Source organism: Pelecanus crispus, chromosome 13 (assembly GCF_030463565.1).
Source record: "Pelecanus crispus isolate bPelCri1 chromosome 13, bPelCri1.pri, whole genome shotgun sequence".
Classification (NCBI taxonomy): domain Eukaryota; kingdom Metazoa; phylum Chordata; class Aves; order Pelecaniformes; family Pelecanidae; genus Pelecanus; species Pelecanus crispus.
In genome coordinates, this window is record NC_134655.1 from 12,698,531 (window position 1) to 12,725,520 (window position 26,990).

The 26,990-nt window shown below is 54.4% G+C and overlaps 3 protein-coding genes across 3 annotated transcripts; all 3 read right to left on the reverse strand.

Moving 5' to 3' along the window:
- Positions 1–1,767: 1,767 nt before the first annotated feature.
- Positions 1,768–8,266, reverse strand: LOC104031704 (cyclic nucleotide gated channel subunit alpha 2). The gene is given in 8 exon segments (XM_075720398.1): positions 1,768–3,191; positions 3,885–3,991; positions 4,409–4,516; positions 6,885–7,055; positions 7,575–7,685; positions 7,872–8,116; positions 8,119–8,238; positions 8,240–8,266. Coding segments are annotated over 8 exon segments (2,313 nt in total).
- Positions 8,267–12,912: 4,646 nt separating this feature from the next.
- On the reverse strand, positions 12,913–22,383 carry LOC104031703 (mitochondrial fission factor homolog B). Its single transcript, XM_075720399.1, has 7 exons — positions 22,369–22,383; positions 18,828–19,055; positions 18,092–18,258; positions 17,227–17,315; positions 16,080–16,241; positions 13,756–13,834; positions 12,913–13,311 (listed from the first exon to the last, which is right to left on the reverse strand). Exons 2-7 carry the CDS (start codon positions 19,021–19,023, stop codon positions 13,180–13,182), a joined length of 825 nt encoding a protein of 274 aa, XP_075576514.1. The 5' UTR covers positions 19,024–19,055; positions 22,369–22,383; the 3' UTR covers positions 12,913–13,179.
- Positions 22,384–25,264: 2,881 nt separating this feature from the next.
- PRRG3 (proline rich and Gla domain 3) lies at positions 25,265–26,612 on the reverse strand. The gene is made up of 3 exons (XM_075720657.1): positions 26,591–26,612; positions 26,342–26,502; positions 25,265–25,801 (listed from the first exon to the last, which is right to left on the reverse strand). The coding sequence occupies exons 1-3, from the start codon at positions 26,610–26,612 to the stop codon at positions 25,265–25,267; spliced, it is 720 nt and encodes a 239-aa protein (XP_075576772.1).
- Between the last annotated feature and the right edge of the window lie 378 nt (positions 26,613–26,990).

A 26,990-nucleotide genomic window follows, 5' to 3' on the forward strand; every position in this document is an offset into this window, starting at 1 on the left:
TTTTCCACCACAAACCTTTCTGGGTTGATACCTCCCCATGTGACATCCCATTGTTTTAGCCAAAGTATTGGCTGAATTTGACCCAGAACATGAATTCCTCCAAAATTCCCTTCTCCACCAACCGTTCTCCTCCTTGGAAGCCAGCTCCAGCCCACCCCACAGACCCAGTGGGCAGGAGCAGGAGGTCCCAGATACCATCTTATCACCTGAGAAATGTTACGTCACCTAGTCCTACACATGGGTCAGGGCAAGCTACGCGACAGAAGCAAGAAATGAGGTTGCATCCCCCAGTTCCACCACCTGCACAGGACCGTTAGGCATGCTTGTCCTGAGGTTGCTGTTGCTTGCAGGGTTTTGGTGGCCTTTTCTGCACTGCACCCCTCACCAACAAGCTGCTTGCACCGTGGAGCCTGTAGGGCTGCAGCATAGCCTGGCAGAGCTTTGCCAGCGCATGCAATGGTGCCACGCTTTCACCCTTGCATGTGTCCCTGTGGCTCTGCCACTCATTTCTCCTCCAGAAGGCAACTGGTCTGCAAAACCCCAAAATGCCCACTGAGTACAAGAAAACCTCCTGCCTAAGAAAATAAACATGTTCTGAGCTACCCACAGCAAAGCAAATATGGGCACAGTTGGGCCCTAGCACTGCTTTGCTCCTTAAAAATGTGTCATTTCAGTCAAACCCCTCCCGACACATCCGGCCACCATTAGATAGAGGAGAGAGACTGCTACTGTCTTCCTTCTGCACACAGCACAACCGGCTGTTGGGCCAGGGAGCCACGGTCTTTACCTCTGTATTGTACTTGTCATTCCATGGCCCAAATGGAAATCACACTGCTTCCGCAGCGGGAGGGCTTGGGAACACTGTCCCCCAGGAAGGTGCAGTGCTCGGGGTACCAAGCCACCCATGCCAGGTGTCATTTGACAGCACCAAAGATAACAGAAGGGAAAGAGAGGTAGGCAGGAGGATGGCACCTGCCTGCCCTTCCAGGTAGATGTCCAGCCTCAGTGTGGGTGTTGGAGATGACCTAAGTAGTGACGGTGACCCAGACAAGCCTCTCCATTTGCAGACATAAGAGGCACAGATTGGGCTGTCTTAGTTGAGTTTTGGTATCTTGCAGGTAAGGAGTCTCTCAGTGCAGACTGGGTGTCCGCAGGCACTCAGTGGAGACTATTTACCTGAAGTGAGTTATAAAGACTAAACCCAAAATGCATTTGTAAATATCTGGCTTGTGTTTTGGTCTCTCTTGTTGGGGTGGTTCTGTTATCTGCAAGGAATGCAGCATCTTTCAAAGCCCGTCTCCTCCTTGGTCCCTGTGTGGATGGGTAGGTGGCACATGGCAGGCTCTGTCTGCCATGACTCTGCATCTCCTCAACATACATGGGAGGTCAGCATGTCCAGGCACCCCGCCATGCAAGGTTCATGTCTCACTGTCTATTAAGGGAAATAGGAGGAAGGAGCTGTAATGGGCACCATTTGCAGAAGCTGGAAGGAAATGTTAGCAGTGGCATTAGCCATTCTCCTCTTTTTAGTGATCCAAGTCCAAGGTCTCAGATCAAGGCAATGAGAAAAGGGACAGGACGGAGGAGGAGCTAGGACAATCACCTGATTTGGAGCCATCTCAGGAGCTGCCATCAAGGCAGCGGCAGCAGCAATGCTAAGGACCTGAGAGAAGTCCCTGGCAAGGCAGCCATAGGATCTGCTTTGTGAAATAGAAAACACTGTCTCAGCACAAGGCCAGACATCATCTAGCTGACTGCTGCACCCCCTCATTGCGTCCCACCAGGCAAAGCTTCCTCCTCATCCTCAAGCAGACTGTCTGAACTATCAGAGAAGAAGTCCTCCAGATCCTGCTGCCTCATCTTGGACTCCAGAGCAGTGATGCGCTGCTTGAGATTCATCTGGGCATCACTGTACTCTGTCAGGAGCTGGTCAAAGCGGGTGTCCAGTGTGTCCAGGCTCAAGGCTAGCCTCTCCAGCTTCTCCTCCACACTCTTCCCTTCCATGCTTTCCTCCGCAGCTGACTCATCCAGCAGCCCTTCCTTGATTAGAATCTCCCGGCCACGCTCCTCCAAGATCTTTTTGGCATCAGGATACTCTGTGACTGCTTCCATAAGATCTTCCTTTGACAGGCAAAAGAGATCAGAGTAGCCCAAGCTACGGATGTTGGCTGTGCGCCTGTTGCCCATTTTGCTCCCTTTAATGTTAAGGATGCTGATCTCACCAAAGCAGCCCCCTGCAGTGAGCAAAGCATACTGTGTCATTCCATCATCTGCCACCACAGCCAGCTTCCCTTCCTTGATGATGTACATCTCTTTCCCAATGTCTCCTTTCCGGCAAATGTAATCGCCTGGGCTGAACACCTGAAGGCGAAGCTTCAGCACCAGCTCCACGAGTAGACCTGCCTCACAGTCCTGGAAAATCCTCACCTTCTTCAGTGTCTCCAGGTGAACGTTGATGGCAATCTCAGCCCTTAACTTATCAGGGAGATTTCTGAGGACTTCCTGTTCATCTACTACCTTCTTGTTGGTCCACAGGTAGTCAAACCACTTGATGACTTTGGTTTCCACGTCTTTGCTCACCTTGCGGAACTGCATGTAGTGTTTGATGGCGTCAATTTTTGCCTGAAACTCTGCCCTGGTGGCATTCATGTTGGATATCATGGATCCCACATTCCCCACAATGGTGGCAAAGATAAGGACACCAATGAGGAAATCAAAGATCACAAATAAGTACTCTTCATCACGCACAGGGGGAGGAGTCTCTCCAATGGTAGTCAAAGTCAGTGTAGACCAGTAGAGACAGTAGACGTACTCCCGGGTCAGATACCCATATTCAGGGTCTGTGACATTGGGATAGACCCAGGTGTCCTCTCCAAAGCCTATGGCCTTGGAGATGGCATAATAAATGCATGCATTCCAGTGGATGATGACCAGGATGTAAAGAACCAAGTTGCTGATGCGGAAGATGTTGGGGTGGCTGGTTCTGGTCTCAGTCCTATCAAAGAACTCAAACATGCGGGAGAAGTGCAGCAGCCGGTTGAAACGCAATTCAGGGCAGTGCAATCCCACAGCAAAGTATGCCAGGTCTGTGGGCAGGATGGAGAGAACATCCAGCTTGAACTGTAAGGTGTGGATGTAGTTATCCCGTAACTTCTTCAGGTCCTTAACCAGGAGGCCCTGTTCCAAGAAACCTAACAGAGAAGCAAATGATAGAATTATCTTGGCTTATGTTCAACTCTTCTGCAGGCTTTGTAAGGACTTCTGAGAAACATTTTATGGTATGCCATGCACATGTGTGCATATATACACAGGGTCATACAAACATTACCAGTACCACCTGATCTACTCAGTTTACAAGCTTTTGTTATCACTCAAGCCCCTCATCTGGCAAAAGCCACCTAAAGATATCACTTAGGGATTTACTTGGTTGCCATGAAGAAATGGGGACACAAAGGTTTTCATCTTCCAGATCATGAATTATTGCAGTTCCGACAGAAAACGTACAGCCGCCTGCCACATTCCAAGAACATTACATTCTACCATTTTTCCATGTAGATAATTCATTAGCTGAACTGGTGCAAAATCAGAGATACAGACCTTCAACTATGCCCGAATACTAATAGTGATGCAGGTAATTTTGTATAATTATTCAAAGGTGAAGTTGAAAGCTGGGACGATTAATCTTTCATTCTGAAACTTAATCCGTTTCTCAGATCTTTTAATTAGATTCTTTCTCTGGAGACTGTTTCATACTAGCAAGTGCCAAGGTAGACAAAACCCTTCTTCTAATGGAGCTGCAGATTAGGCCTCTCCCTTGCAGCTCATCTCCACTGTTGGGGGATTAAAGCAAAGCACTCTCAAGCCAGGATGCTGCTTCTGCTTACCTGTGTGCAGGCGGATCACTATGTCCCCAATGTAGATGGAGTCTGAGATGTAGTCTAATACCAGCCAGAGGACAACATATGTCTTTTGCAGGTCACTGAAGCAAGCCCTGGAAGAAGGTCATAAAATAGGGTGGTGAGACCAACAAATCTCTGTACCATCTCCAACAGCTGAATATAGGCTGATTCTGAGGCTCCTAACTCTGCAACAGAGCTTGGCCACTTGCCCCTCTTCTGGAAATTAAAACCCCCTTCTCTGAAAAATCTGCCCTCGCTTGACCTAGGTAAAGCAACATCTTGAAACCACCTCCCAAATGCACCTTGCAGCTTTACCCTGAAATCGTGGTCCTTTCCAACTGGCAACAGAGGATGGATGCTCTGCCTTTGCACTGCAGAAGGGTCCCTTTCCTTTAGGTTCCCACCAGCCCCAGCACCACCAGTGTCAGTTGTCTGATCCTGGCTGAGCCACAGCAACCAGGTGAACAGGAGGATTAGAGAGACAGGGACCCTACAACCTCCCAGCTCACCTGGCTACAAGCAAGCACCAGTTATAGAGGACAGGAACCGCAATGACAGCCAGCCAACGGTAATACCAGTCCCCTGCAGGGTCCACGACAAAGATCTGCCATTTCTTCCTGGAAGCAGAGAGAAGCCAGAGCTGGCAATGTATGAATAAAGGGCTAAACATAGAAAATAGGTTTGGAAGGAACCATCCGAGCCGCATCCTTCATCCCTTGCACTAGACTGGCTCAAACATAGCTGCAGCTTGAGTGCCAGTCTGTAAGCTAAAACCAGTCCCAGCAGGGCTGAGCAAAAATGTCCAGCACTCTTTAAGCTCCTTTATCCCCAAAACTGGGCTCAGTAATGTACCAGAAGAGGAAACTGTAAGACAGTAAGGCAAAGCAGGTGTCCTACATGCACAGAGCACCCCAGTGGCAGAGCCAGAAACAGATGTATGGAAGAGGGTGATCAGAAAACTTCTCATTACATGATATTGCCTCTCCCAGATGAGGTACAGATTGGTGCCAGACAGATCTTAGAGGAGATTAATTAGAGCAGGAAGGAAAGTGTGCTGCAGATCAGTGGGAGCACCAGGAGGGGATGCCCAAGCCCCAGAACAGCGACCTGGGGGCCAGCTGGCATTGCAAGGTTGCCATCACCATGCTGCTTGCAGCTGCCTGCCTGCAGTCTGCTCAGCCCTGGGTCCAGCCTTTGAACTGCTCCCAAGTGTTTGATCCTGCTCATCTTGGGACTCTGAGATAAGATGTGTGTACTCCAGTCACCAGATCTCACTGGAGAAGCCAGGGAAGAGAAACTCTGCAGCTGGGCTGACAGGCTTAGCTGCTGCAGGGTGGTAGGGCAAAACTCCCTCTCCCTCCTTCCCTCCCTTCCAGCTTTTGAACATGCAAAACTCCCTCCAGTGATAGGAAAAAAAACAACCCACTTGCCAACAGATTCCCTGTGCCCACCCCACTGCTTCTGACAGCTTCAAAAGCAAACTCTGCCTTGAATTCTCCTTCCCCAGCGGCACAGGCAATGGCACCTGCAGTGCCCAGAGCATGGGGACTGGCACTAGGCACAAAGCCAGCGGCAGTCCTTCACATTTGCTCTGGGTACAGCCACAGACAAGCGGGTGGTCCAACCTGCCCATTAAAAGCGTGTGTCTTTTGCTCAGAAAGTGTGGCTTAAATGCTTTTTGAGAACGGGACTCTGCTCCCTGGGACACACAGCACAGGAAGCACTGACTCACCTGCAGCCACCCAGTACTGTTGTAACACCCACAAGCGCTAATAACCTCAATAACGGTTTTAATTACATTGGTAATTTCAGCTTTAAATCAGCAGTGCTGCCCATGGCAGGTGGCCAGAGTCACTGACATTACGCTGAGAGCGGGACCAAGGCTGGAAAACCAGGGCTCTGGGTTAACCCAGGAACAGGGAATAATCATCTGCCTCTTCCTGAAGGCTTTGCACCCAAGCCTGCAACCATGGAGGCTCCCACAGCTGTGAACAGCAGCTCAGTTACCAGACTTGGGGCTCTTCTTACCTGTGGAGCTGAGGACCTAAAAAACAGCATGTTACCACCATCTCCCCAGGAGCCCACTGGCACCGAGCAGCCCTTTCACAGCACGCTTCAGTTCCCTCCGATAATTAACAAGCTCCCCTTAACCTTGCAGGGCAGAACGTTTTTTTCCATGACTAGTAAAGACCCAGATACAAGGCTCAGATATTTTTCTCCTACAGAAAACAATTAATTTTTGGTGTTTTAATTACCATGTATAATGGTAGGGTCCAGACTAGTCTGTGACCTTTGCCCTTTAATTAGCCAGCAGAAGAAAAGCCAGGTTATTGCTTTTCACTGGGAGTGTGAGCTGAAGAGATGAAAGGGCTGTATTAGAAAGAGCCTTTTCAGAAAGCTGCCGTCGCAGTGTCTGCTCTTGGGGGGCATGGGTAGCAAATGCACTCCCTTCATCTCCTTCATCCTGCAGATGATGAATGAGACTGGCAAATCCCATGTGTTTGTGCTTGCTGCGGTCCCCTGGGTGGAGACCCCACATCCCTTGGCTTGTCCCCAGCTCCTCATACGCACAAGCTGAAGGTGCATCTTTTTACAGACCCAGGGTTGGCTCCAAATGCCAACCCTAGTGTTGAACTGCTCTGAAAATGGGGAGGTCTGCTGGCTGTCACGAGCCATGCAATGTGTGTTTCCTACCAGCACATGGACCAGGGGAGAGATGACCCCACGGTGAGGGACAGGCCATGTCTTTTCCACAGGGACAGACTACCAGGTCCTGTGCGCCTGCACAACTGCCTGGCAAAGTCAGGCTGGCTGCCAGGACAGGGTATGGAGAGGTTAGGGAGGACCCTTCTCACCACTGCATCCTACCTCCCCCTTTCCCATCCCCATCCACCTCCATTAGACATCACTGCTGGGAGCCCCCGAGCACTGTGCGTAGCTGATCTCCAGCCAAGGACAGCTGGAGCCACAGGGAAGGGACCCTACTTTTTGTTTCCCTCTTCGGTCTCCTCATCCTCTAGATCATTGCAATCGCCTGCAGCCACTGTGTGGAGCTCGGGGCCCTGGAACCGCTCGAGGAAGGGGTCTGGCCTTTGCTGCTCCTCATGCAAGCTCTTGCTGGCCCAGTCCCTCAGCACCAACACCAGCCGGACTATCCTGAATGGGGGAGAGAGGCAGAGTCAGGAGGTGTCTGCAAAGCAAGGAGAAGCAAAAGCTTGAGAGCAAGCAGGGAGGCTACAGCTATGAAGAAAATTCTCACAGCTCCCTCTCAAGCTGAAACATTTCCTTTTTCCCCCCTTGTAGTGATGGTATGGGACCAAGAATATACAAGCAAGAGAGCCCACCATGGCAGAGTCCCACAGCTCCTTCCCTAATCCTGCTGCCGTTCCCACAGGGACATGAGGAATGTGTGGGTGACTGGGGCAGCATGAGGCTGCCTGCAAGGGAAAGGAGCCCCCAAGCCCTCCTGGAGCCACAGAGGTGATGGAGCCGTCCCCTCCCACAGCCCTCTCCATGGGCACCGGGGCACACAGAGCAGCATTCACAGACAACTGGTCCCTGCAACACTTGAATGCAATACAGCAGGACAGGATCCGGACCCCATGCAAGTCACCAGTGTCAAAGCCAGGCATAAAAGGCTCAGGCTCACCCTGGGCCAGTGGCACACACAGGTACCTGGCCAAGGCTTGCCTGCCCTGGAAAGCGGAGGCAGCCGGCTGCTCCCCACCATCTGGGGGAGTCCCTCTCTGCATCTCTGAGGAGGTGTCATCCTGGATTGAGCAGGTCCTGCAGTGGGGAAGAGAGGCGGTCACAGCCACACCGTGCCATCGTGGCACCTGCCCACAGCCAGACAAACTGGAGGAAGCAGGCAGCTGAGGTTTGGCATCGCAGCCCTGCCCACACCGGGTCTCGGCAGACACACCGAGCTGGCCCTCCCCACCCCGCCCCAACCACACCAGGGACCAGCCTGACCTCCTGGTGCTGAGCCCTGTCCCCTCTGCATCACCCTCCACTCGGGCTTGGGCGCGTGGGCAGGGGCGGCGGTTGGCAGGTGAGCTGCGCGGACTGTTACTCTTGGCCATCATCCTCCATGTGAGGAGACCACGGGCGCATACCCTGCCCCAGAGACCTGCAAAGAACAGAAAACAGCCACAAGAAGAGTCATGCAGGACACATCACATGGTTTGAACACAGAGATACGACACAGCACGGGAAGAGACAGGGTCAAACCCCACGGGATGTGCCCACCCCATGTTTTCCACCACCAGCCATTGCTGATGCTGCAGTAAGAGTCCTGCAGAGCATTTTGCCCTCCCCAAGAGATCCCACATCTGCTTGTGGCCCATGAAAAATGCTCTCCTCATCATTCAGGCTCCTCGGCTATTGCCGGGGCAACAGCATCCCCAGTGAGCCGTGCCATAACAACGAGCCCACGGCTCTTGGCACCACTGCCTGCCCAAGGACAAGAAAACAGACTTGTAAGGGATCTAAGCAGAAGGCCAGCCCTGGTGGGGAGATGCTGTTGTGCAGCAGCACGGGATAGATGTTCCATGTACAAAGGTGTTTGCACCTGAGCAACCACCCTCCTACCCCAGGGCCCTGCAACCTGCTGGTGGTCTGCCCAGTGAGCCCCACCTCTCGTCACCACAGAAATCTCCCCTGCATTACAAATTAAGGTTTGCTATTTAAAAAGAGACTTGCTGAGGTTCCTACTGGCAGGAGCTACCACCTGGTTTCAGAGAGCAGCAGAGAAGACTCTACATTAATACACAGAGGCTGCTGTGGAGTGTGGGATTTCACCGGGGTTTGTTTATCTAAAAAGCAAGAGATGCCCATTGGGCTTGCCCAGTCCCAGCATCACATGCAGCCATCACTGTTCTGCTGAACCCTAGTACAGACCACACCATACAAAAGCACCTTGCAGAAACACAGATTTGCGCATGCATGGATGCAAAGGCATACAGGCACTGCCCAGCCCTACCTAGACCACGTATTCCTACCCTGGCTGCCCTGCCTGCTCCCGCCGGCGCACAGTACACCCTCCATACTCGCAATGCACAGATGAGACAGGTTGCTGGAGACAACACGCTCATGCTCTCACATGGTGCATGTGCACAAGGCTCTGCTTGGGGGAAGGCAATGACTTGTACACCTCTACCAACACGCACAAAGACTTACATGCACGCTGCACGCACAGGACAGTCACACACGCCCAGGCAAGCCACCTCCCCAGGGCAGCGGAGCTGTTGCTGAGAAGCCACCACCATCCACTTACGAGCCTGGCGTCCCCCGAAGCCTTCAACACTTGGCTGCTGCCTAATGCAGGCTAGCAGGGGCGGCTGGGGAGCATCCCTCCCCCAGGAGCCTCCTGGGCTGTCTCCGCAGCACTCAAGCTTTTAAAATGTGTGTTGAGCTGCAAAGCAAAGCCAGCACAAGCAGAGCTGCCTGCGCTCCTGCCCTTCTCCCCTGCCCAAGCAGAGAAGCAGGCAAGGTGGCTGAGCAGCACCCCAGCAGTGGCAGAGGGGTCTCCGTGGTGCGCAGAGAGGATGCACACGCGCGTGTGCGCCTGTCTCGTCACTACAGCACGCCCATCCCCTGAGCATCCTCGACGCCCTGAGCAGCAAGGCGCACTTCAGATGAGTTAATAGCAGCCAGCTTTGTGTCTGGGGGATGAAAGGGGAGGAGGGAACCATGCCGCTCAGGGATGCTCCATTTCCCTACCCACGCACCCTCTTCTCCCCCTGCCACCTCATCAGTGGCTGGAGGGACCTCAGACATCTCTCAGGGCAGAGCCCAGCTGGAGATGGCAGCCATCCTGAGCAGCTTTGGGTCCAGTGGCTCCTGAGTCCCCAGCAAACCTCAGGGAAGAGTCACGGGGACAGGCACAGCCAGCAGACCCCCAGCTGGACTCAGGTCCTGCTGCACAAGGGGATGCACCTGGATTGCCCCCCAGGCCACCTGCTTCTGCTCTCTGCCCTAGGGAAAAACAAAGCTGGTGACTATTTCCCTGCTTCACAGGCTTTGCCACAGCTACTGCTATGATGAAAAATTTGCAGAAGTAGCCACACTTTAACACCCTCCCATCCAGTTACCTCTTCTCATGCCCAGTGAGCACGAGACCAAATGTGCTGCTCTGGAATCCCAGAGAAGAGAGCTGCAGAGTTTGAAGATGATCATGAAATGCATCTTTCACCAATTTCTGCCCTTGTATTTTGTTCACAAATGCATTCTAACAACCAGGTAGCAAAAAATTTGCATCCCCAAGGCAATAAGGAAGAGCTTAATTTTTACCCCCTTCCTCCAGCATCTAGCCACTTGCAGTGGCTGAGGCTGGATCAGTCCCTGCTGTGCGCATGGAGTCCTGCACCATGTGCAGGGCTGGTCTGAAAGCACCAGCACAGGGAGTCCCTTCACTGTCAAAAGTTTACCTTTTTTTTTCTTCAAAGCCTTAAATTCCACTTGTTCTGATCTCACTGAAAACCTGGACAGCAGGGAGCCCAAAGGAAGAAACAGAATTTTTGCAGCATTGGCCGGGGCTGCTGGCAGCATTGGGTGCTGCCTGGGCGAGCACCCAGCAGCAAGGGACACATCACCCTGCTCTTGTCCCCACGCCACAGACTGTGGCACTGAGGACAGCTCGCACGCAGATCAGGAGCACTGACAGCAGCATGTGTCCCCCTTCCACCTCTCCTTTTGCTCCCTGCCTGCAGCTGCCTTCAAAAGCAACATGGGAACTCCAGGAGCTGCTCCCTCGCAGCTCCCTCGAGCACCTTATTGCACAAGACACTTTACTTTCCATGCACGTCATTGTGGCAGTGACCCTAGGAGACACCCAGCCCTGCCACGTGTGCTGCCCTGGGACAAAGAAGAGCCAGGAGGAGGAGGCAGGGAAGAGAGGAAGGAAATAAATAAAAGCATCGCGCCCCAACAGGGATGGTATTAACCAGAAACTCTCCTCCTCCAGATCCCACCCCAGCCAGGGTGGCTGGCATGCATGTTTTATACCAGCAGTCTAAACAGCCTGTACCTCTAGAGATGTCAGAAATCCAGCATCTGATTAAATAAATATGTGTGGTTGAGACATCCAGCACCAGGTCAGAGTCCTGCAGCCAAGGGAATAAACCTTACCTTTTCCCATCCACCGGGATACCAGGATCAGACTCTGTGGTTGGTAGAAGAAACATGTCCAGAACACCCAGAGTTTATTAAAATAAATTTTATGGGACAGTGTTTCCAGATTTACACCAGCATTTATGCCTTACATAAAAGTCATATTGTCATCTCCCCTGCAACCTGCCAATAATTAGCCTGTGACAACACATACAGTTTGATCACCTCTCCTCCAAATACCTTCAAGCCACACTTTGAAGGTGGAGTGTCCTGCAAAGGGTCAGCTCTTACCCTAAAATACACCTTAAAAAAAAAAAAAAACACAAGCTTCCTCCAAAACAAATTTGCCCCTCTCAGAGAAGAGAAACCAGCCAAATGATTTACCTACTTCCCTGAACAAGTCACACAGCAGCAGCCCCCTTATGCAGACCTGTTGTGTAAGGTCCCCTGGTAACCCTGACCGCATCCCTGAGCCACAAGCCACAGGAACCAAACCTGCACCAGTGCTCCCATCCCTCGCATACACCCGGCCACGGCACAGCACACCAAGCCCACCACTCCACCCTGGCTCTCATCTGCAATAAATCTCAGCCATCTCCTCAGCTCAGCTATCAGGCACAGGTTCAGACCTGCAATTACTTGTGGGACAGTTATTTATTAGTCAATGTCCAGCTGCCAGATTTACAGTCACAGATGCTTGATGCAGTTGCAGGCAGAAAACACCCAAGCATCCATGTCTGTAAATAAGCTATTGGGACATCTGGATGACCTGCAGATCCAGCTACAATTACTTACAGGCGGAACAGAGAGGTCCTGTTAGGCCATGCCAAAACCTGCCCCCGGAGCCTGAAAGCACAACTCCAGCAGATGTGCTTGGATGAACCACCAAAAGCATCTCAAGGTCACCTCAGATCCAAGTGTTACTAAACTCCACGGAAGGAAAGAAACACCAAAGCTGTTCAACTGGGCTTGTTTTTAGCTGAAAAGCATCTGGGCCAAGAATTCTCCTCACCTGTCGTCTTGCACCATCGCCGAAGTTACAGCTTGGAGGCAGACCTGGGAGCGATCCTGCCCTCTGGCATTGGCAACCTAACAAATATCTACTGCTGCCCAAATGGGCACTTTTCCATGGACTGCCTGGCGCTATCACTGTTGGTACAAGGTCTTATAATCCAGAGAGTCACCATGGGGAGGTTTCCCATTTAAATCTCTCTGGGAAAGAGCCAAGCTCCTGGATAAGCCCAGACCTCAGCAACTCTCTTATAGTCACTTTGGAAGTGAGCATTTGCAAAGCCGCTGCTGAACTGCCTCCAGCAGGACAGGAGCTGAGGAGACAGTGGCACAGCAGTGGCTGCAGGGATGGGAGCTCCTGGCTCCTCCAGCTCCATGCCTCCTAGAGCAGGGGGTATGGCATAGCAGAACTGGCAGTACTACCTCCACCAAAGAGCAGCTGCGCAAGGAAGGAAAGAAAACCCACCAGCAGTTTAAAAACACTCAACTACTCTACACAAGCTTTTGGGGTGCAAGATGAGGAACAGACCACAGCAGCTGGCTGAGGACTTTTACAGGGCCAGAACTGAGTGGTCAGGGAACTGGGCCCACCACAGGCTAAGACTGTGACAGGACCCCATGTCTGCAAACACCCAATGCCTTGGTTTTGCATCTCCTCTGGCAGACAGCCCAAGGGCCAGAGGGTCTCCCGTTGCTTTGTGCAGGACAGGCACTTCCCGTATCAGCCACCAATTTCATAAGAGACCTAGGCTCTTCACAGCAGCTTCCCACACAAGTACTGACCCCCTCAAACACACAAGGTGGTTGCTAGTGTACACAGCGCATTTGTAGCCATAGCCCAGCCCTGGGACCACACCTGTTGGGCCATACTCCTTGTACCCCACCTCTCCCTAACACCCGTCTCCAGCTGCTGTGGCACGAGGTCCAGCTTCATCGTTTCCCTCACCCACCTCTGACGCTAGAACATGGGAGAGGGATGGCACCTTCATTGTAATCGGGGCCTAAAGGAAACAGATCCTCAAGGGCCTGCAGTACAAAAAGCAGGTCAAGTTAAGGAGAAACATGTAGTTTTACTGTTTGCAAGTACACGAGCAAGGATTCTCTCCCTGCCCTCACCCACCCTGCCAGGGGTGGGCAGGGGAGGTCAGGGCACAGGAAATCATCTTCTCAGCCAGAGCCACGTGTTGATGAGGCAGGCGGAGATCAGCACGGAGTAGACCAGGGCCTCCTTCTGCCGCCAGGCATTGCACTGCTCCTCCAGCACGCGGAGCCTCCCCGAGATCTTTGTCAGCTGCAAAGGAAGCAGTGGGGCCACTGTCAGCCCTGCAGCAAAGTGCAGAACACTGGCTACACCCCAGAGGCATGGGACCACAAGGGATGGAGGGATGGGAGCTGCTGTCTCCTTCAGGTCCTCCTTTTCTAGAGCAGCAGCTATCTTTGTGTGGGAGAATTAGCAGTACCTCAGCTCCTTCCCATCAAAAGAGCACCTGATCCCTTTACTGCCAGTAGATGGAGGGGTCTGGCTGTCTCCTGTAGCCCTATGGCTCTTCAGGGTAGGAGCTTGATGGGTCAACACACATGTAAGTCCTCCCCTGCTTCTCCATTAGCAGCATCAGCTGGGATTAGCTTGGCAACACCAGCCCATCAGGACTAAGCATCAGACCCCTGGAGCCTCCTTACCCACCCTCCTATAGCTTTTCCAGGAAACTTTTGCAGCCCTTCACCCCCGCCTCACCTGCTTTTTCATTGCTGCCATCTCAGCCACCCCGACCTCCTCCAAGGCGCTCTCTGGGGCTGGGCCAGCCTCCTGGGAGCTGGGGAAGAAAAACAGAGATGCAGACGGACAAACACTGCTCAAGAGGTGCAATTGTCTTCCCGCACTGCCACTGGGAGCCAAGCCATGCAGGTAGCGTGCGCGCGCCCAAGATGTGCTGTCTGGATGCAGCATCAGGAGAGAGGTAACAGCACCTGCACAGCATCTACTCATCTCTTCTTAACCCCCATCACGCATATTTATACCCCTCCAACATGCACCCCATAGTGATCACAATAAAACATACAGCACATGCCATGACAGACAACAGGAACAACACATGTTTGTGTTTCTTTAGAGGTCCAACAGAGGGAAAACATGGTATTTACCGAGCATCCATTCTCTACAGTCAGAGGAATTCTTTGATGGTTAGATAAATCATCTTTAGAGCCAGTCAGGTAAATATGTATCACAGGGCCAATGCCAAAATGGAGGGATGATCTCATTTACACCAACAAGTGAGGATCCTGCTGGTGGGAAGCAGCCATCAACTGGGGGGAAAACTATAATCAAAACTCCCCTATGCAAACCAATAACTCGCACGGGCACTTGCTGATACCGTACAGGCTAACAAGCATCTAACACCGATCCTTTGGAGACCTTCGGGAGGGGAGGGTGTTTATTCCTGTTTGCAACATGACTTCGATCTCACTGAAGACAAGCCAGAACAGCATGTGGAGATTCAGTGAATCTCTATCTGAAAAAACATTTGTGAGATAAAACCTCCATGTAATGTAGCTGCGGTGTAAAATGAAAGTCACAGCAGAAAGATAATCCAATTTTCCCCAGCACAGAGGGACACATCCTGCAGCTTTTGACTGGAAAATCCCAGTTGATACAGGTGAATGCCCTTTAAAGACTAGAAATTACCTTCCAATGACTCGTACCCTTCAAGAGGTCACTGTCAGGTAAATATTCCAGACTCTCTCTGAGTCCAGACTTTTCTTTACTAAAATTTCAGGACAAACAAGTCAGGTCAGTCATGTTTTTACTTTTATTGTTGCGTAGGGGTAAAAAGTTGTCGTATCGAAGAGATACCACATGCATCTGAAGTGATGCAAAGTACCAAGAAGAGGCGTTTCAAGGTGGCTGGCTCCAAAGGGAGCCTGAGACCTGGGGAGAGGCCTGGGACTCACCCCACTGCACTACAGCAGCTCCACAAGCTACCACCTCTCATGGTACCATGGCCTAAACCTCCTCTGCTGCTGATGGGAGGAGGGAGAAAGCCTTACATAGCCACTAACCAGATCTACTGGCATGCCCAGACCTCATTTAAAAAAAAAAAAAAAAAAGCTACATTTGAAGACAGTCAGCCTACTGTGGTTAAAAGCAGGGACACCACTTTGCATTGTCCGCAGGCAGAAGCCAGCTCTGCCGCCTGCACCTCCGCACCAGCTGGGGAGGAAAGGCAGGATGTGCCACTGATGATGGATGCTCACTCTCCTCCCTTTCTTTCTGCCTGGAGGCTTTGCTCAAGGAGAATTAGAAGTATTTAGATGTTCCTCCGGGTGCTCAGCAGCCTTAGAGCAGTGGGGACACCTTAAGGCTGCAATGATGTCTTTGAACATGTTAAATTTACCACACCTGCAGAGATAAGAGTGTGGTGGAGATAGTTGCTCCAGCACATCCAGAGAGACTGAGGTCATTGCATAACTGCTCCAGTGAGCACACAGACATACTGCACCCCAGCCAGAGGCATCGGCTATGGGATGAGTAACTCGCTGCAGCCAGTTCATGGAAAAGGTTAATTAAGAGTGACCAAGGTACAGCCAAGGGTGCTAGGAGCCTGCAGGAGAGGGTGTCTCAGGGACAGGACCTGGGTCAGGCTATCTGTTCTGGATTTTGATTCCCTTCACACATTTCTCTCCATCAAGCTATCAAGGCATGCAGAAAAATTAGCACTTGCTTAGCAGTGAAGAGCAGCTGAAATCCCAGCAACGTCACAGGTGGCGTTCGATCACTCCGGGTGCCTGGGAGACCAGTGTTAAGCTAAGCAGGAGACACAAGCTGGGCTGGGTTAGCAGGGTGCACCCAGGCTGGCTGCACCAGGCACTCCTGGCCGGGCACCCGGAGCTGGCGGACAGGACAGATGAGGAGGAGAGTCTGAGGCAGCCACGCAGGACCATCCTGCTCCTGCACCGTGCAGTCTGTGGTTTACAGAGCTCATGCCCGGCTCACGCCTTAGCAAGGCAAAGGCAAGTCCTTGCAGAGTGACAGGGAGGTGGCTCAAGACGAGCCAAAGTCACCTGGATGGCACTGGGTCTTGCAGAGAGTCCTGGACACGGTGGAAGAGCACCTGGCCCAGGAGGTACATGGTCTGGAAGATGTTCTGCATGGAGTAGATCCTGCCCGTCCCTGCGAGGAGGGGGAGCGGGGCGCTGCGCACGGGCAGGGGGCACAGGTCTGGCCTGGGGTGCACATAGAATCACGCCTGTTATTTCCTGGCCTTGTACAGCATGGGCACAGCCTGGCATTGGGCGGTGCCTTTTGTCCCTTCAGCAGCTCCAAGCATGGAGCAATGCCATCTGCACCCAGACCCCAACATCACCAGGTGGGAGAACCCCCTCCAGCAGCCCCCAGGCTCAGAGGCAGTCGACCAACTCCTCCAAAGCCAACCACAGCTGTGTGATAACTGGACCTTCACCAGCTGCTCTCACAGGGGTTGCAGAAGGCAGCTCTCCTGCCACCCAGGACAACCCTGGACTTCTAGGGGGAAAGGTGGCTCTGCTCTGGGATTAAGTTAGAGACAATTTCTCCACTGAAGAGACTCCGGAGCACAAGGCCATGAGCAGAGGATCACTACCACCATGCTACTTGCTCACAAGCTACGCTCCAATTGCTGAAAAGCAAGCGTGCCCTTAGCCTACCCTGTCTGCAAGGCACCGCAAGTTTTAACAACCCTTGTAGAAAGCCAGTAAAGCCCTGGTGCCTCGTTTGCCAGTGGTCACCTGCCCATAGGCCCCAGCACTCTGCCATGCTGGTGCTGAGGCAGGAGAGCACATTGCAAAGCACTGAGAGGAAGATGGGCAGAGACAGAGAAACTGGGACAAGCCAGAGCAGGCAGTGAGGTCCTCTTGGCCCAATGGCCGGGCAAGGATCGACAGCACTCCCAGCCTGCTGCGAGAGGAGATGTGCTCCGCCATGTGCATCTCAGCAGAGAGCTCGTCACCCTGAGGACCAATGCAGCTGCTTTCAACACTGCCAGGCACAAACCTCTCTGACGTCAGAAGCCATGTTCCTCTTGTGCAAGAGTAGGACTTGCTAGGCACTGCCTTGCCCTGATCTGGATACCCCCCCACCTCGGGGCACCAACATCAGAGAGCACCAAAGCAGCACAGACAACAGGAGATGCTCTGGGTAAGAGCACCTAAGATGTCTCTGGGTTGTGCTCACCGTTCATGGTGCTGGCCCGGGCTGTGCAAAGCCAGCTGGGCGCAGTCACTTGGAGTCCTCTCCCGCCGCGACCTGCTGCTGTGATGGCCCTGTTGGCATCAAACACAACCACATTAGTGCAGAGAGCCTGCACGGGGCGAGTCCAGCCCGCTGCCCTGCATGGTCTGCAGTGTCAGGAGCCCATCAGCACAGGGAAAGCCCTTGGTGGTGGGAGCATTACAAGAGCCCCAAACCTGCTCAGCTGATGCTGGAGTGCGTGGGGAGACATGCTCAGAGCAGGGCAAGAGTCACCAGCAAGGAGCCTGCTGATCTGGTCTCTATTCAGACCAAAAATCCTGAACCTAACGCATCCAGGAACAGCTCTTGAATCTCAGGGATGTGAAAGCACTTAAGGCAGATCAGCAGCTCCGGCAGCCAAACCGAGCCTTTGCCTGCCCATGTCAGGGGCCTCTCTTTGAACTAATTTCACACAAGGTTAAAATCTGCTTTCAGCTCTGACACCAGAACCCTTTACATGCAATGATGAAACAGCTCCACCTCGTATTTCATTCAGGGGAAACATTGGTTGAAAACTGACTTCAAAAGTAGCAGAAGGAGCTTGGGGGAACTGCACCTACCTCAGCCTATCTCTGGCTCACAAAATGCGGTAGGAGATCTGGCTGAATCGATGTCCCAGCACACAGGTGTGTATTGGTCATGGGACAGAAAGAGATCCTACCACCCCTACACCCTCACTCCTAGAACCTCCTAGGAGGAGGCAGCACTCTGGAAGATGAATTCTGGTAACAGACCTCTGGAGAAACCCAACACTGGGATTGCTCCCCCTTCCTACCACAGGCAACCCCATCTGCTCTCAATACAGTACCGATCGTTTGCGTTTCTGGGAGCTTGATTTGCTGGCTACATGTAGAAAAGGAAGCTCCCCGAGATGGGTGGGCTGCACAGAGGAGTCCGGGGACATGTGCACCACAACAGAGGGGACCTTCCTTTGCTGGTTCAGCAGGACGGGCCTCAAACTGGCATCCGATATTTCTACAGAGAGGAGAGAGGGAAGAATTAAGCCAACCTGAATGCCTTCAGGACAGGAGAGAAGAGAGATCCACCCATGTAGGAGAGCCAACCCTGTGTCTAGTGTTACCAGACGTACATCAAAACCCATGTCCCGCAGGTGTGAGCGGCAGGACGGCCCAGAGAGGCATGGACTCAAAGCAACTGGACACGCTGCTCCAGGAAAGTGAGGTCTGAGAGCTGTTTTTCAGAGAGACAAGGCTACATGTCTCTGCATCCCGAAGCAGGGAGCCTACCAAAGGCCAAGAGAGAACTGTAAGAGATGTGGAGGGAGATGCCTCCACATTTTATTTCTCACCTTTTGGAACTAAGACCCCTCCTGCCTTCTGTTGGTCACCTTTGCCCACCTCTCCCCAAGCATCTCTCCACCATCCTGTCCTACCTTCCAGAAGAAAGCTGACTACAATATCTGCCCCTGTCCTCTCCTCTTGTAAAGCAAACCACTGAGGACTTTATAAAGGGATCCTACTCCCTAGGATGTTGTAGAGCCCCACCAACCTTCAGCCCCCCCAAAACACAACCCAGGACATTACCTGCAAGTGAAATCCTATCAGGGATGTGCATCCGAAAGGAAGGAGGGACATCCTCTGTCACTGGCTCCTCGTCCACAGGGCTGAAGCTATCTGCTACCTTCAGCCTGTTGGGAACCTGCATCCTTTGATTGATGGCTTCTGTGAAAAGCAGGTCACAGCGAACTCTGTTCAGGTCCAGTCCCCAAAAGGGCCACATCCTTTTTGATCTCCTCAGATTGCTTGAGCACCCTGGGGTGTCACACAGAGGAAAAGCAAGCTGAGCGAAAGTGACAGCAAGCAGCTCTTCCAAACTGGCACCTGCACAGGGACAACACATGTGCTATAAGACAGCTAAAATACAGGCAGAAACAACCCAAAAGACAGACACCATCAGAGTTGTCCCAGAGAATGGGGTGTCCCACAAATCCCAGCTGGCAGGGGCAAGGGAGCGGGGCCACTGCAGGTGGGAACTCCTGCCCGGCAGGGTGAGGAAGGAGAAAACTCCTACATGTCCTGGGAGCAAAGCATGAGCTTAGCACCTATTGCCTCAGTTGATAGCAAGGAAAGAGCAATAGTTCAGCACACCTGTGGGAGAAGAGCAGTTCAGTATACCCTCAAAACTAGTGAAAAAAAAATATTTTCCATCCAGGAGTAAAGTTTTTTGGAGGGCTGGGAGCACATTTTTGTGTTGATAAACCTTCATCGAAAAATGAGGTTTTCTAACAACAAAACACACGTTTTGATGATAAGATTCCAGGTTACCACAGGAAAAACTGAGCAATAAACTCTCTCTCTGCACACACTTTCGCTGCAGTATCCCACAGGGTCATACCCCATTCCCCACCTGATCTAGCACCCATCTCCTCAAGTGACCCACACCAAGCTGAACAAGATGGACTTTGCCCTGAGCAGAGCTGTCAGATGATGAACCATCCTCCCAGGGGGGAAGGAGAAGCACACATCAGCTCCCCCAGGCCAGCACCAGCTCATCTCTCTCCCACGGCGGGGGACCAGCACCGAAGAGGGACACAGTCCCCAGCTCTCACTGCTCCTGGGCGCAGCTGACAGCAGGACATGGGACACAGACACCATCTGGGACTCTGCAGCTGCTCAGGACGCACAACTGCCCCGCGCCTCAGTTTCCCCTTTGCCAAGACCCAGAGCTTTGAGAAGTGCTCTGGGGCCACAATGTCCGAACGCTTTCACCAAGCAATGCAAGCAGAGGGCAATCAACATGCATTTTTGGGAGAGAAGCCCCAAAAAACACCTTCCTGGCTCCCAGCACATGCACTCTTTATTCTTTCTCAAAAAGCCACAGCCGAAGAGAAAACCCCAAGAAGCGAGGGGTGCCGAGGCTGGCAGACCCCAGCCGGATCCCAGCACTGCCCCTGAGTCCCAGACGTGCCACGTGCATGCACAGTGCCCCTGCACCCTCCTTGCTGCCGCCCTTTGCGCTCTCCATGCCCGAAAGGGTCCCCCTTTGCTTCTAGGTCAAAATCTCTACCATAAGAGGGGCCACCTGCTCCAGCACAGCCAGAGGAAGGAGAGGTTTTCCTCTTCAAAGCTCAACGGGGGGAAGCAGGAGGAGGCAAGCGAGCGGGAGCATGCAGGCACCCTGCCTTCTTTGATCACGTCCAGGGACTATATTTAGCAACCAGATCTCTGACGCTGCATTTCCAGCTCACCAGGCTGCACCCAGCCGGCAGCAGCCAGGGCTGCCCACCGCCACCCTCGCTGCTGCTTCTCGAGGCGCTTCAGACCCTCTCGCCTGCCCCAGCCCCCTGCCACCCCCTAGGATATCACACAGGGGAGAGGAGCAGAGGGAAATCCCTGGGGAGCAGCACCGCCACCTGAAGCCCGAAGTACCGCGGCCCCCAAGCCACTGATTCTGTCCCCTGCAGCAGCTGGGCCCTGTAATTCCAGGTACACGAGGGCAGCAAAACCAGCTTCACATCTGCAATAACCAGCACTTCCAGTGATGACCTGCGTCACACTGCTCTCTCCTCCTCTGTCATTAAAAACCTTTTAATTAAAGAGACAGAAATTTGCCCAGCATCAGCTGTGGCAATTTCCTGCTTCCAGCCGCGCAGAGATGAGATCCCCGTCTCTGCAACCGGGTCTGCCCCAGAGGCGCTGCCGGAGATGCGGCGTGTGAGGGCACCGCTGCCCCACACCCTCTCCATCACCCTGCCCAGACCCAGCACTGGCATGGGTGACACCAGCCCATGCGTGTCACAACACACACACCCCCTGCTTCTCCCCAAAACCTTGAAGAAAGTGGATTTTTGCAGGAACCCCCCACTCAGGAGTGGAGCAGTAAGTCCTGGGACGGTCCCACAGGAGAAACCTGCATCAGACACCCAGCCCCACAGTCCACAACCGTGGAGACCACCAAGTTTCTCCTTCACATTTTTGGTGCTTTAGAGGAACGAACACCCTATGTTGCTTTCTCAGCCTGCTCTCCGGGAAAACAGCATATATTAATAACAATAAATCTGGAGAGGGCAGACTGATTCATTTTCTAATCACCTATGAAATTGCTGCAGCTCCCAAAGAGCAGAGGGATGCGATGGGACTGAGAAGCAGGCTCTGAGAGACTAAGCTATTAAGGAAAGAAAAAAAAATATCAGCTGTCAAAACCTGTAAGAACAAAATGCTTAAGTGGCTGGATTTCCTCCTTTAACTTTCTTTAGGGCTTTTTCTAGCTATTGCCAAGCAACACCACCACCACCCCCCCTCCCCCGGCAGAAGACGACTGCTTCTCAGCCTCTGCTTTGGCACTTCTTGCATTTGCAGCGACAGGGAATTTCCGGCTCACTAAGCCTGTGAGTAAGTTTAAGTCCTGCAAGCTGGGAAAACCTGCCCTGGGGAGGGAAACCCCACAACCCCCCTCCCTCCGTCCCTCCCCAGCTCAGGATGCTCCATACAAGGCAGGCGGGGGTACCAGCCTGGTCCAGCACCCCCCCCCCCCGCCCTCCCCTCTCAGTTCGGGGTGCTGGGGTGAGCAGCCCTCTGCTAGAGGAGCTGACCTCGCTCACCGCTCTGCCCTTCAGCCTGAGGGTGGGTGGGCCCTGCCACGGCAGAGAGGGGCTGACAGGGAGGGGAGCGGGTTTTGTCACCCGGCTCAGGTCCTGCCGCCGGCCACAGCCAAGCCGCAGAGCGCAGCCGGCCACGCAGAGCCGGGGTGCCCCCCCCCGGGGTGCCGCCCCCCCCCCCCCCGGCCTCAGCTTAGGGATGCGCTGAGGAGCAAAGGGGACCCCAGAGACAGCGCCCCGGCTCTGACCGGGGGGGGGGGGGAGCTGACAAACTCGGGCCACGGGACACGCGTGAGAGCAGCCGGCCACCGCGGGGTGGGCGGCGGGAGGGGAGCGGGGCTGGGGGCGGCTCCAAGGCACGGAGGGCTCCCACGCCCTCCCAGGGGAGCCCCCCCCGCCCCCCAGGGCCGCCCCCGCGCCTCCCGCAGCCGGACGCGCTCCCCCGCCGGGGCTGCCCGCAGAGCCCCGGCTCCGGCCCCCACCGGCGCTGCCGCTTGGAAAGGAGGGGGGGAGTGGGGGCCACTTACTTTTTTTTTGTTTGTTTTTTTTGCAGTCCAAGGCAAGTGTGGGACCCGTAAACAGCCGCGCCCGCTGCCAGCCGGGGCGGGGCGGCCGGGGCAGCCCGCCCTCCCCGCAGCCCGCCCGCCGCGCTTAAAGCCGCCGCCGCGGCAAAACGAAGGAGCTGCGAGGGACCAGCGGGCATCCCCCGGCCCCAGGGCTGCGTCTCCCAGCGCTGATCACGAAGGTAAGAAGTTTGCCGGAGCGAAAGGATTGCTTTCGCCGGGGGCAAAACCGGGGGACAGAAGCAAACCCAGGAGCCTCACCAGGTTCCCCGTCCCCGCGCACACGCAGCCCGGGGATGCTTGCAGGCAAACCGACCCACGCTTCAAGGTGAGGCCTCAGCCCGTCTCCTCCTGGCACCCCAACGCCGCTGCCCGTGGCACCCCCAGCCACAGCACGGCTCCGTGCCACCGTGGGAGCCCGGGCGGGAGCGGAGGTGGCCGCCATCCAAGCACCGAGCTGTGCCAGGGCTAATCTCTCCTGCCTCTCGGTGGAGCCTGCAGCGATAAAATGATCCGTTTGGGATGAACGACAGTTTTAAACACTCCTGACTGGGGACAGAGTCCAAGACCTGACCATAAAATCTGGTTTTGAAAGGGCTTAAAATAAATCCCACGCTGCCCCTAGCCTCGCTATTTAAAGGGGATTACCTAAGAGGTTTAGGAGCACGCAGAGGAACAGCAAGACAACTTGTGCACCTAAATCGCCTCAAAGACCTTAGGAAATCCCTCCGCACTTCACCTACCGACTGGCCAGAGCCCACAGGACACCCTCCAGCTCTCACTGGGAGTCGCACCACATGCCCGGGGAAGTCAAAGGCTCCTGATGGATGTTTGGGGTTCGTTCCCAGCCCCACAGCAGCACACACCCAACCTCCAGAGATGATCCGCTCCTCACTGGGGGCTGTGCTGCAGCCGTGCCGGGGGCAGGCATTGGTGCCATTGTCCCACAGCTGCCTCCGTCACCCCGCAGAACTGAGCCCCAGCACGCCCATGAGATGGAAATCCAGCTGTGCCCAGTGAGACATCCCCCCTGTGGGAAAAAGCCACCCTGTTCCACTCAGACAGTGAAAGTTTTTTAATAAATACCTTTTTTTGCACAGAAATATACCTAGTTGTACAGAATAGAAACTGCAGGGATAATGACCTAGCATCAGACAGAGGAGGCAGAGTGCCCTTCTGTCTCCCTCTGGTCTTTTCCAAGCTCTGACCCCGACATTAGTTGTCAGGTCTTCCCATAACCCCGATTTGCTAAGGCCGAAAGGCAGAGTAAAGGCCTGGGAGGGGACAGACAAGGTGCCAGCAGCTGCAAACCCTGCGCGTCCTGCCCCAGGAACGGCCACGCTGGGCAGACCTCAGCTCTGGGCTGAGGGCACCTGCTGCGAGAGCGCTGCTGGGACCGAGCGGGGTGCAGGCAGCCGATGGATGTACAGGAGCCTTTCAGTGCTGGTGGAGAGACTGGTGCTGGGGTGGACACCAAGGGGTGGCAGTACTGGGAGTTTCTGGGCTACTCCTGGGACGCTGATGAGCACAACCCCCTTTGTAACCCATCAGACATGACTGGGAAAGGGCAGCCCTGTTGCTTGGACCCCAAAAGCAGCTGCCGAGGAAAAGGGGATGCTGCGGTCCCACAGCACAGCACCTGGCTCTGCCCTGCCCTGGCACCACAACCACCTGGTCAGGCTCAACAGTGTTTGGCCCTACTCCCGACCCACTGGCATCGCCGGGTTGTGGCACGATCAGTCAGCTCTCACCTCTGCAGCACCTCTGTCAGCAGGCCCGCCGTGCCACGACTGTGGCCACCAAGCACTCTGCCCACCAGAGGGACCTGGAGGAGAGCGGGGTCTCACACTCCCCTTTACCTGCTTGTGAGGACAAAGAGCCCCAAAGGGCCAGGCAGGATGGAGAGGTTTGGGGTAGGGAGAGTGGAGAGTTGGCCTGTCTGCAGGCTCCCTGTGCTGGCATCCCACCTCTGGGGCAGACATCAGACAGACCATGCTCCAGGAAAGAGGAGCATCCCCACCGCTTAAAGCCATGGGACCACCTTTGGCTCAAGGTCAGAGATGACCCCATCGGCCATCTCCGCTGCAGCCAGACCTCCAGCTGCCTGGGACCCCGCAGGGGGAAAGCGGAGAGCACCAGGAAAAGGACCTGCTACTCCAAAGTCACTTACCTCATGTACAAGACCACCACGAGCCTTTCCTCCTTTCCAAAGGGATCTAGGAGATCACAGAGCACTTCCCTGATTGCTCCTCCCTGATCTCCAGACAGCGAATATCACTACAGGTGACCAGGCTCCCCACTCCCAGCCGGCAGCAAATCCACACAAGGGAGGCACTTTCTCCCCAGAGCATGGACACCGACTGTGTGGATCGCCAGCCATTCACCGCACCCCTCCTGCATCCCCAGCTCCTAGTCAGAGCCCCAAGCAGCAAGACGGGGCATGGTGAGGACATGGGGTAAGGCTGAGCAGCACCCCAGGGAGGCAGCGAGGCTGTTTTAATCATGGGAAATGTTATGTCTATTCCGGGGGAAGAGAGGAAATCAAATGCACCATGGGGAAACCCCCACATTGAGCCAGGAACAAGCTGCCGCTCTGCTCTGGCTGCTACAGCACTTAGGTGAGCAGAGAACGAGGGGCAGGAGACAGCTGGCTGGCTCCAGAGCCATCCCCGCAGCCCAGCCTCACCCCAGTTGGGGACAGCTATTTTTGGTTAGGAGGGTAAGGCTATTGTGTGATGGCACCAGCTCGTACAGGTGAGACAGGGTGCCGACTGGCACCTGAAGGGGGTCCGGGGCAAGGCAAAGGGAGGGTGGGTGGGCGAGCATGAGTGTGTGAAGAGGCAGGAGGGATGCAGACCCACTATTTGCCTGCGGCAGGGGCAGTGGCCACAATCTCTTCGTACTTGGGCGGCGGGTCATTGTAGGAGATGCTGGTCTCTTCACCACTGCTGCTCTCTGGGTGGCCTGTCACCTCCTCATAGGACGGCGGAGGAGTGGCACTAGACAGTCTGGAGAGGACGGAGACCGAATGCTCTGGCGGGTAAAGGGTACCATCTTGCTGGGGGGTGCCCCCAGCTCTGCCGTCTCCAGCCGCCCGGTTGCTCGCTTCTCGCTGACACGGGGTTTCCCCTTGGCTTTGCGACCGCTCCCGGTACACCATGACCCTGGGGAGGCTGCGTCCCGTTCGGCTGGCCAGGTAACGGTTCTGGGCATAGGAAGGGCGGTGGCGGGTGGCCTTTTGAAGTTGGCACCTCCAGATGATGAAGAGGGCGATGACTATCAGAAGAGCCACTCCCAAGAGAGGCACCACCACGTACATAGCGTCTGAGCGCTCCGTGCTGTGCCCGGGGTCCTTGACAGAGTAGACAGAGTTGGTGTAGCCCTTCCAAAACTCCATCTATGGCAGGAACAGAGAAGCAACCATCATGTGCTGCGGGTGGGACAAGTACCCCCTGCCCACCACAGCAATAATCACTGCCCTCCCTAGGCCCACAAAAGAGGCAGTTTTTTGGCCATCCCCCACCACTCTCACCAGGGCTTGCCAGCATCTGAGGCACTGTGGAAACCAACACAAAAGATGATAGGAACATCCCTCAACAGTGGCCAACAGCCCCCACACCAAGCAGGGAGACATTTGGCTAACACCAACCCCAGCCTGGAGAGTCAGGGACAACAGCAGAAATTTCCCACACGTGTCATGGGAGTGCCAGCTTGACCTGCAGCTGTGGGCAGGGTGTCCTGGCAATACCAAGGTGAGGGCGTTGCCTGGGAAGGGAAAGTCATGCTGGAAAGGGAGGTCACAGCATGCTGCCTGCAGACAGAAGAGGACAAAAGGAACAGGAGAGGCTGTTCCCCCTGTGCTTTCCTTCTCCACACCCAGCTTGCTAAGGTGTAAGCCCTCACACATCCACTGGGGAGCAGGGCAGGACAAACACACCGTCTTCTCCTTGTTCTCGAACACTTCCTTGACCTCCTCATAGCTGCAGACCTCCTCAATGCACTCCCGCTCGATGGTGCCCTGCCGGATCTCCTCCAGGAAGCCGTTGGCTCGGGGAAAGCGCTTCAGGACTGAGTGGGCATTCCTGGCCCCCAAGAACACTGCAACACACAATGCAGAGACATGCTGAGCAGGGACAACCCCACATATGGCCTCTGCCCAGCCAGGCTTTCTCACCTGGCTTCCCACAGGATTTTGGTGATACAGGCATCCCAAACACCAAAAGCCCAGGGCTACAATTCAGTTAGCACAACAGAATGCCCACTGAGGAAGAGCACACCCAGAGGGGAGCAGGGTTCTTGGGGTCTGCCCGGAGACATAAGGTACCAGGCGCATCCTTCCAGCAGGGCTGAGATGCTAGAGACATCAGAAGCAGCAGCTGCAGACCACACAAGACAGCTGAAGAAGAGACAGAAGGCTCCAAAAAGATTTGTTTTCAACCTCCTGCCCTTGATGGGATTTCACCTTGCTGCCCCTTTGCTGCAGGGCAACGGAGATCCCACCAGGCAAGCAAGACCCTGCAGGGCTGGGACGCAGAGCCAGGCCTCTCTGCCAAGACACGGGGCCAGCACCAAGACAGATTCACAAC